The sequence below is a fragment of the Eimeria acervulina genome, genomic scaffold, assembly GCF_000499425.1.
Source record: "Eimeria acervulina Houghton genomic scaffold, Eah_scaff158, whole genome shotgun sequence".
NCBI lineage: Eukaryota > Apicomplexa > Conoidasida > Eucoccidiorida > Eimeriidae > Eimeria > Eimeria acervulina.
In genome coordinates, this window is record NW_013550187.1 from 1862 (window position 1) to 12433 (window position 10572).

The 10572-nt window shown below is 44.8% G+C and overlaps 2 protein-coding genes across 2 annotated transcripts; one reads left to right on the plus strand and one right to left on the minus strand.

Annotated features, from left to right (window-relative positions):
* Positions 1 to 666: 666 nt before the first annotated feature.
* On the plus strand, positions 667 to 5536 carry EAH_00021860 (hypothetical protein, conserved; the record flags this gene model as incomplete). Its single annotated transcript, XM_013397014.1, has 7 exons — positions 667 to 1033; positions 1674 to 1838; positions 1978 to 2455; positions 2686 to 2737; positions 3285 to 3449; positions 4092 to 4774; positions 5008 to 5536. The coding sequence occupies 7 exons, from the start codon at positions 667 to 669 to the stop codon at positions 5534 to 5536; spliced, it is 2439 nt and encodes an 812-aa protein (XP_013252468.1).
* A 1945-nt stretch (positions 5537 to 7481) lies between these two features.
* EAH_00021870 (Chromosome I, complete genome, related) lies at positions 7482 to 10226 on the minus strand (the record flags this gene model as incomplete). The annotated part of the gene is made up of 4 exons (XM_013397015.1): positions 7482 to 7620; positions 8001 to 8556; positions 9211 to 10090; positions 10191 to 10226. The coding sequence occupies 4 exons, from the start codon at positions 10224 to 10226 to the stop codon at positions 7482 to 7484; spliced, it is 1611 nt and encodes a 536-aa protein (XP_013252469.1).
* Between the last annotated feature and the right edge of the window lie 346 nt (positions 10227 to 10572).

Here is a 10572-nt window from a genome sequence, read left to right on the forward strand (position 1 = left end):
AGATATTCTTCTTGCTGCCTCCAGCCTCCCCCACAACCCTTCGGGTCGCTTTGTATGGGCACCCCAAACCCTAAACCCTAAACCCTAAACCCTAAACACTAAACCCTAGCTGCAAAGGACCGGCTTCTACGGCTTCTAAGTGCCTGAGATACAGACCTGGGCATCTGAGGTTGAAAGCTGAGGGTTTAGGGTTTAGGGTTTAGGGTTTAGGGTTTAGGGTGTATTCTTCTGGAGGCGCCGACCAACACTCACAATCGAATCCCTCTGGTGGAGGCGGCTGTTACCCCGAGGGTTTAGGGTTTAGGGTTTAGGGTTTAGGGTTAGAGGAGGTCGGCTCAGCGGTGACTCGTGCTGCTGAGTGCTGTTCATTTGCTGCTTATGCATTTGGCTTCCTGGCTGCTGCTGCTGCCTCTCCAGCAGCCGCAGCAGCAGCAGCAGCAGCAGCAGCAGCAACGGCAGCGGGTTTTGCTGGGTTGTTGTCTAACTCGCAGCAGATTCTGCTGCTAGCAGCAACTGTGCTTTTCTAGGGATGGATTCCTCAAAGTAAGGAGACAAGGGACTCTAACAGCAGCAGCAGCAGCAGCAGCAGCAGCAGCAGCAGCAGCAAGGCCTGCAGCTGCAGCAGCAGCAGCAAAAGCATGACAACCAGCAGCAAACGATTGAAAGATGCTAATTGTAGAGGAGGAGAAGAGCGTCATTTGGGGGCCCCAAGGAGGGGCCCCCAAATCGCAGCTTCAGCTTGAGACCCTGCTGAGGTGTATGTACACCCTACCCAAGGCAGCAGCAGCAGCAGCAACGACAAAAGCAGCAGCTGCAGTCTTGTCTCCCTTCTCTAGGAGAGACAATCCACAGCGCAGCGCTGCAGCAGCAGAGTGTCCCCCTGCAGCCTCACAAGATTTGATAGGCTTCAGCAGCACGCAGCAGCAGCAGCAGCAGCAGCGGCAACAGTCCCACGCATTGTTAGTAGACGGGCAGCCCGAAAAGAAGCAGCCTTTTTTCGCGCTGCAGCAGCAGCAGCAGCAAAGATCGAAGAGTCTGCTGCTGCGGCTATTGTTGCTGTTTTTGTTTTGCTGCTGTTTTAGCTTCAGCAGCAGAAACAGCAGCAGCAGCAGCAGCAGCAGCAGCAGGTGTTGTTCTCTTTCAGCAGGCATTATCGCTGCTGCTGCTGCTGATTCCCCTGAGACACCAACAGCAGCAGCAACAGCAGCAAAACGAAGAAGAAAGTGGAGGGGCCCGCGGCTGCAGCTGCCTCCCCGGCCTGGAGCCCTAGAGCAGCAGCTGTCTCCTCTTAGCAGCAGCAACAGCAGCAGCAACGGAGGCGTCTCCGTTGAGTGCATCGAAAACCAGAAGAACTCTTTTCGAGACACAGCAGAAGACAGTAATCATACACTCTGTTGCTGCTGCTGCTTCTGCTGCTGCTGCCTACCGGTTCTAGGGTTCTTAGTGTAACTGCTGCTGCTGTTGCTGCTGCTGCTTCTGTTGCTCCTCCTAAAGGTGAAGCGGCTGGTCTTTGAATTCGATATGTAGAAGCACGGGTGTTGGCTGCCTGTAATCATGGTGCTGTTGTTGCTGCTGCTGACGCTGCTGCTGATGTTGCTGCTGCTGTTGTTGCTGCCGCTGCTGCTGCTGCTGCTGCAACTAGATTGGTGGATGTCTCTTTTCTGTCTGTGCAGATAAACTGTCTCCTTCCGGCACCGTAGATAAACAGCCTGCTGCTGCTGCTACTGCAGCAGCAGAAGTGAAGGAAGTGCTGCGCAAAGTCGCGGAGACGCTGCAGCAGGTGCAGCAGCAGCAGCAGCAGCAAGGAGATGGGTCTCCGAAAGAATCTGCTGCAGCAGGTGGGTGAATATATTTTTTCTGTTGCTGAAGTTTGCTGTCGTTTACTACAACAAGGCACCCCTCCCTGCTTCTGCTGCTGCTGCTACTACTACTAATGCTGCTGCTGCTGCTGCTGCTGCTGCTGCTGCTGTCTGTTAGGGGGTGTGGGGGAGTCTTTCCCTGGGGCTTTGTCTGCACTTTCGGTGCAACTTAGCGGTGCAATGACTGATTTAGAGGGGGGTTTGAAAAGGCTGCTGAATGCAGCAGATGCAACAGCAGCAAATGCGGCAGCAGCAAATGCAGCAGCAGCAAATGCACCAGCAGCAAATGTAACAGCAGCAAATGCAACAGCAGGTGCAGCAGCAAATGCTTCAACAGGTCCAGCACAAGAATGGCGAGACAGGGCCTCACCAGGCCCATCCGCACCAACAGCAGCAGCAGCAGCAGCGGCGGCAGCAGCAGCAGCAGCAGCAGCAGCAGCAGCAGGGCCCTCAGTTGCAGCAGCAGCAGCAGCAACAACAACAGCAGCAGCAACTGCTGCTGCTTTACGCTCAGATCAATCTTCCCCTCGTAATGCAGAGTTGACGGTGGAGCATCAGTTTGGCCCAACTACAGAAGAAGCGCGACGAATGGCGCAGTAGGGTTTAGGGTTTAGGGTTTAGGGTTTAGGGTTTAGGGTTTAGGGTTTAGGGTTTGCAGGGTGGGGGGGTGGATTTGCTGTGTTTCTTCTGTGGATTGTGTGAATAAGAATTTTCTTGATAGTGTCTCTCGTAGACTGCTTTGAAGGGTTTAGGGTTGCTTAGGGCCTTTAGGGTTATTTAGGGTTATTTAGGGTTTAGGGTTTAGGGTTTAGGGTTTGTGTTTCAGGCATTTGTTGAATCGTTTGATGCCTCACGACCCCACATATCACATTTTGCTGGTATTCTCTGGGGCTTCAGTGTCTCCTAATCGTCTGTCTCGTTCGTTTGCTGCTTTAATAAATCGACAGTGGTATAGGCTGCTTCATTTATCGTTTCCTACATCTTATGCACGCTGGGCGCATGCACGCACACTTGTTGCAGAGACACCAAGCCAAAGAAGAGGGTTAAGCCGTCAAAGGAGACAGCAAAAAGAATTAATTAATCAGGCTGCAGGGTGGTTTGTCTCCGGGCATAGATTAACAATGCTAGGCTTTTGCTTCTCTGTAAGCATATCTCTCAACTGTGTGCTGCTGCTGCTGCTACTTTGCTGCTGTTCTGCTGCTACGTTGCTGCTGTTCTGCTGCTCATACTCATGCTGCTGCTACTCCTGCTGCTTTTCTCCGGTTGGTGCTGCTGCAGCTCCTTTGCTGCTGCTTTGCTGCTGCTGCTTCTGATCCTCCAGTCGTGCTACTACTTGGGTTGTTCATCTCTCTCTCTCTCTCTCTGTCTATATATATATACATTTATTTATTTATTTATTTATTTGTTTATTTATTTTATTCTTAGGAGAAGGCGCAGTCTGGGAATCCGTGTTCAGGGCAGATAGCAGCGGGTTTAGATGTCTCCGCTGTCTCCTCGCTGCGCTCTTTGCTGCTTGAAAATGAAATACTGACGAACTTTCGTCTGACGGGGCTCGGAGACCTTAGGAGGGTTGCTATGTTAGGCAGAGAGGTGAGTGCATGGCTAGCTGCAGGTGTATGTATAACTAGCTAGCTGTAGATATACGCAGCTAGCTGTAGATATTACTAGCTAGCTGTAGATATTACTAGCTAGCTGTAGATATACACAGCTAGCTGTAGATACTACTAGCTAGCTGTAGATATAACCAGCTGGCTGGGGGTATAACTAGCTAGCTATAGGTATACGCAGCTAGCTGTAGATGTGTACAGCTAGCTATAAACCTGTTCAGCTAGCTACACACATCCACAGCTAGCTGCAGACATCTAGCTGTACTAGTTAGCTGCAGGTCGCTGCTCCTGCAGCAAGTTGTAGCTAGCTATATCAACGTACAGCTAGCTAGCCATAGCGAGTCCCAGCTAGCTACCCCCGCGGTGCACGCATTGTTACGTTTAGCTAGCTGCTAGCTTGCATCCCCAGCTCTTCTTTAGCTAGCTAGGGAGTGCGTAGATAGCTAGCTAGCTAGCTAGCTGTGTATTATCTGTGATATATAGATTTGCTGAGATGCACGTGCATTTGGGGTGTATATTATATATTAGTATTTGCTTGGCGCTGAGTTGTCTCTGCGTTTGTGTGTATGTGTGCATGTGTCGCTCTTCTGCATGCATGCATGCATGCATGCATGCATGCATGCAGAACGAGCTTGCAGCTCAGCGTGTTGTTCGCTTGCTGCTAGCGGAGCCCTGGCTGTTCTATAAAGATTATAATGCGGTGATGTCGGTGCTGATGGTAGTACCTCAGAACTGTGGAGGTGGAGCACCTTGTTTGAGTTCTGCATGCGTTGGGGCTGCATGCGTTGGGGCTGCATGCGTTGGCGGTGCATGCGGAGACGATGCTGCTGTCTCCGTTGGTTCGTCTGCTCTCATCAACACCACCTGCACCGACTCTGCAGTAGCAGGAGCAGCAGCAGCAAACAAAGGGGCTGTGGTGTGCAGCGAAAGAAGGAACAGCGGAGACAGCAAAACAGCAGCAGCAGCAGAAAGCGGATCGTCTCTGTCTGCTGCTGCATTACGAGGTGTCTCCTCTATGCGCTTTTGCTTTGAACCTGGGGGCCCTCTTGCTGCATGCGCAATTAAAGGGTCTCCTAATATGCAACAGCAGGATAGAGATGTGCAGCTATTAATTGAGTTATCGGCAGAGGGCTTGGGGCTGGATATCCGAAGCTTCCCGCAGCAGATAGTACAGCTTATATCTGCTGATGATGCTGATAGAGACACTGCAGCAGCAGCAGCAGCAGCAGCAGGCTCCTCTTACTTCCCTCAAGAAGACTTCACCCCACATGACTCCATCATACTTAACTCATCAACCGCAGACATGCCGTAACATATACACACAAACACCAACATAAACAAAGCCCCAAACCAGCATCAATACCATCCATACATACATGCATGCATGCATGCATGCATGATTGCACACGTATTCATGCACCTGCATGCATGTGCACCTTTGAATGCATGCATACTCTGCATGCACACACAGTCTGCATGCATGCATGCATGGATGCATGCATGCATTTATATAATGTTTGTTTATTTGTTTGTTTGTTTAGGTTTCCTACGCGCAAGTACTTGGATGTAAGCAGAGTAATACTGCAGGGCACGTGCAGACGTGTAGTGTCTCCTGCAGGAGCATCGACGCTGCTGAAGACACGCGAGTTTGGTGTTAGGGTGTCTCCTCACCAGAGGAGACAGGCAGAGATGCAGCTACCAGAGAGCCGCATATTAGTTCATATTGAAATTCGTGGGGTACAGCAGCCGCAGCAGCAGCAGCAGCAGCAGCAGCAGGTTGGGGGTGGGGAGACAGGCCAGGTATCTTCTGCTGCTGCTGCAGCAGCAGCAGCAGCAGCAGCAGGAGCGCGTTATCCGCCTTCTTACTTTACTAGTGAATTCTTTCTAAGCGAGCATAAGGAGACAGAACCCTTTACTGCAGCAGATGCAGCAATGCTTGTCTCTCAGCGAATTAGCGATCAGCATCGACATGTGTGGGGTGCAGCAAAGGTGGTGCTCTGGGAGGCGGAGGAGACAGTGCTAGAGGGAAACGCCAAAGTAAGACAAACTGTCTCCTTCTGCTGCTGCTAATAGTGCTGCTGCTGCTGTTGCTGCTGCTGCTGTTGCTGCTGCTGCTGTTGCTGCTTATCACGTTGGGGGTTGTGGTGGTGGTGATGCTGCTGCAGATGCTGCTGCTGATGTTGGTTGTGCTGCTACTGCTTTTGCTGCTGCTGCTCCTGCTGTCTCTCTTTTGTCTGTCCTTTGTCTTTATTTTGTCTCTCTTTCGTCTTTATTTTTTTCCCTCATGCACGCATGCATTAGCTGTTTCTGCATGCATGCATTAGTAGTTGTTTCATTGCATGCATGCATGCATTAATAGTTTTCTTTAATCGGATGTATGCATGGATGCATGCATTTGTAGTTGTTTCTTTGCATGGATGCATGGATATATAATTTGGATGGATGAATATATTATTATTATGTATGGATTGATAATTTGCATGCATGCATGCATGCATGCATGCATGCATGCATGCGTGTGTTGGGGCTTGTTTAGGGGTCTGCAAAGGAAGAAGTTGGGTCTGGAAAATCAGATTTTCAAACTTGGAAAATTTTAGTAGCTGTGCTGGTGCCTTCATTTGTTGTGGGTGCTTTGGTTGTTGCTTCGTGGCATTCAACAGCAATTTGCAGCTGCGACAAAGAAAAAGATAAACAAAATAATCATCAGCAAAGTAATAATACACACTCGCAACAAGCAGATACAGCTGCTCCTACTGCTGCAGCTGATACTCCTCCAGCAGAGACAGTTGCAGCACCGTCTACAGATTCTCATCCTGCTGCTGCTGCTGCTTCTGCTTCTTCTTCAACTGCAGCTCCTGCTCCTGTGGTAGCAACACCTCCAGCCCCTGCTACTGCTGCTGCTGCTGCTGCAGTGCCAAGGTGTATAGCCAAGAGAGGCTCTTCATAGAAATTAACCCCTGCATGCAGATTGGGGTGTCTGGGCACCTCAATATATATAAAACGGGTCGAAGAAACCCGCATCAAACAAAACACAAAAAATAGTGTTTGTGTTTTTCATCGGGAATGCTGGAGAAGCAAGAGCCTCAATATTATTTTAATTATATTTGATATATTTTACTTTCTTTGTCTTTCTATTTTGTTTTCATATATTACTCAACTAATTAATTGTTTATTTTTAATGGCTGCAACAAATAAACAAAAAACAAACACAAACGCAAAAACAAACAGAAACCCCAACAGCGAGGGTTTAGGGTTTAGGGTTTGCTTCAGCCACACTAGCTTTCTTCTTTCTGTTTGTACAGAAATATAAAAAGCAAACGAAGAGCGTTTGGAGATGCGGATGCCCCGCTGGATATACACTCCGTTCAAACAACATCCGCTAGGGTTTAGGGTTTAGGGCTTGGGGTTTTCCTTCAGACTCTCCCAGCCGTCCTATGCCCTCCTTTTGGCCTAGGGTTTAGGCAGACACGCATGCATGCAATCTATATATATGATATATATATATATATATGCATGCGGTGTCTGTACACTGCGTGTTGTTTGCATATTTCAGTGATTATTATATGCCGCTGCCTCTATTATATCTGCATGCAGATGTTTTTGTTTGTTTTTAGACAGCTTAGAGGCTGTGCGTTTTGTTCGTATTCATTTGGGGCTATGAAGAGGGAGAAAGAAAGAAGATATTTTAATGAGAGGCTCCGTTCTGGAGTTTGTTGGCGTAGCTGAGGTGTACGTACACCTCAGGGTTGTGCATGCATTATATATACATATATACTCGTGTTTATAACGCGGTTAGAAGCAAAGAAGAGACACCCTTATCATTGTCTGTTTGTTAATTTTTTGCTTGTTTGCCTCCTTCTTGTCTTGCATGCAACCACCTCTCTTTTCGCTCGTTGTTTTGTCTGTCTCCTTGTCTGTCTCCTTCTCTATCTGCTCCCCTGTCTCCTTTTCATCCTTTGTCTCCTTTTCAATCTCCTTATCTGTCTCCTTATCTGTCTCCTTATCTGTCTCCTTTTTAGTCTCCTTCAGCCCACTCGTCTGCATCTGCGCCGATGAGATATATAGGCTTTCTCTCTCCTTCTTCTTCATCTGTCTCTGAAGATTCGCTATGTTCGCTGATGCTGCCTTTCCTGCTGCTGCTTCTGCTGCCGTTGCTGCAGCAAAAGAGACACGGAGCAGCAGCATAAAAAAAGAATATAAATACAAACACATCCCTTCCTATCACTCTGCTTATTGTCTTGAATTATTATTTTCGTTTTTGTTTGTACTTTCACCTAACTTCCTCAGCATAAGACCCTTTACATACTACCCCTTTGCTGCAAACTCTTTTGCCTAAGGGTTTAGGGTTTAGGGTTTATGCAGCTGTTTAGCAGCAATACTGTATATATAAGGGTTTGCGTATTTGTGTGGGTACGTGTGAGTGCATGTAGGGTTTAGGGTTTATTTAGGGTTTAGGGTTTATTTCGAGTTTAGGGTTTATTTCGAGTTTAGAGTTTATTTAGGGTTTAGGGTTTAGTTAGGGTTTAGGGTTTACCTGATGGCATTGGTGGTTTGCTGGTTATTATCATCTTGTAGAGTTTTATCTGTCTCTTCTTCTTCTTCTTTGTTAGCATCAGCGTCTCCTTTAGTATTATCATCTATCCACTCAACTTCAAGATCTTCACCTTGATAAGAGTCAGGCTCATTCTTAAGACGGTTAAGAGTCTCCTTCAAATGTTTCTGTTGGGTAATAAGCTCATCAACATTTTGCTGTATTTGTTTGAATGCCTCCGATGTAAATCCTAATGCTTCAATATCTGAATCTGCTGCACCTGTTGCTGCTGCATGCAGAGCATATCTGATAAGTTTTAACTTTCTATTTCTTAAGCGTAATTTCTCTGCTGCTCTCGCTAAATAAGCTGCTTTTCTTGCTCTAAACTCTTCATATTGGTGGCTGATTGTTGCTGCATCTTCAAGCTGCAGCTTTAATAAAGCAAGGTATAACTCTGATAAAGGCATGCCGCACTCCATTACTTCATTATCAAATATATATGCAGACTCTCTTTGCTCTTCTCTACCCAACTCAGACATCAAACGCTCGACGTTCGGTGCTGCACAGACACCCCAACGCACACACACACATACACAACTCTTCAGCTTCATACCTGCACTGTAGATGCATATATATATATATATATACATATGTACATATACAAATATATATATCTAGATGTATATATATGGATCTATACAGAAATACATATATATATATATATACATATATACATATATATATGTATATATAAATATATTAATATATATATATATATCAATGCATATATATATATATATATATATATATGTACACCCATACAGGTGCTTATTTAAATATACATAAACGCTTTTGGATCCATGCATATATACATAAATTCATGAAGACGCAAATGTATATACATATATATATATGTATATATATATATATATAATATTTATATATATATAAATGTATATATATGCATACATATATATAAATATACGTATTTATATGCATATACATAAGTCTATGTATGACACAGATATTTGTTTTCTATGAAAAAATATAAATATGCATGCGTAGATATATAATGTATATACTATATAATATTATATATATATAATTGTATTATATTCTGATCCATGTGTATGTATGTAGGCATATAGAGATTGGTGTGTATATACAGCTGGTGTATGCATGCAGAGTATATATATGTTTAGGGTTTGTTTACATGATTTTTTCTCGGTGTTTGGATCTTCACTGTTTTGCTTGCTTCTTTCTGTCTCGCTATCTTCTTGTTCTTTATCTTCTGCTTCTTCTTCTTCCTCTTCTTCTTCTTCTTCTTCTTCTTCATCTTCATCATCATCATCTTCATCATCCTTCTCTTGCTCTAAGTCGCTAGCTGAACAGCCTCCTTCAATATCTTTTAACCTTCTTCTTTTAATTCGTTTCTGATCTCCTGCAAGCCGCTTCTCTATTCTTCTAAAGAAGCCTTCAAGAGGCTCAGTTTTATTATTATTCTTTTCTTTTTTAACTGCTTCACCTCTCCTTGATAGCTTTTGTTTTTGTTGTAAAGACCAATCAGCTAACATAGAGATATCCCCTCTAGCAATAGCTTGTAGAGATTTATTACTTTCTTGTGTCTCTTCTTCAACTTTATGAAAAGCAAATCCTAGTCTTAATACAAATTCTAAGAATGTACCGGGTATAACATCTAACTTCATATGCACAACAGCAAAACCAAGTGTCTCCGCCATGACTTTAAGAAAGTAATGTCTCTCTCTTGTATTAATTCTTCTATTACTTTGTTTAGGAGTACTTATCTTTAGAGATCTATGTCTCTTTGCTGCTATCAATTGGATTATATCATTCTCAACATCATAAACAACTATAGGCTCCCAAGACTTTCTTTTCTCCGACCATCTTGAAAATGCTCGAAATAGACATCCAATCACAGGCACTCTAAAGAAAGAACGATTAGCACGAACATTATCAAAGTACGCAAACATTAAATTCACCAAGACCTCTAATGCAAATAATAATAAAGCCACAACTACTACTATTGCAAGTGCTACATTCACATTCGCCGGAAAATTCGAACCCGATATTGCCTACACACAAACCACAAACCCTAAACCCTAAACCCTAAACCCTAAACCCTAAACCCTAAACCCTAGACCTTAAACCCTAAACCCTAAACCCTAAACCCACCAACATAATGCAAATCGTCAACGTCCAAATAGACATGCTGTGGTTTTCTAGGTTGTCGAGAGTGGAGTAGTTCCTGCGAGTTGCGGAGACACCGCAGAGGAGACTTTGAGGTGTATGCATGCGCTGTTAACTTGTGGGGTGTATATGTGTCTCCTTTTATTTAATGGGTTCCTTCTAAGGAGTCTTTCTTTCTCTATCACGACTGTTTCTATCTCCTCTTTGTTTTTTCTTGATCGTGCTTTTGCTTTTATTCGTTTGTCTTTATTATATATATAGTATATATATATATATGCATGTGTATGTGTATGTATATGTGTATATACGAATATGCGTATGTGCATATGTTTATATATGCATGATATATATATATATATATATATAT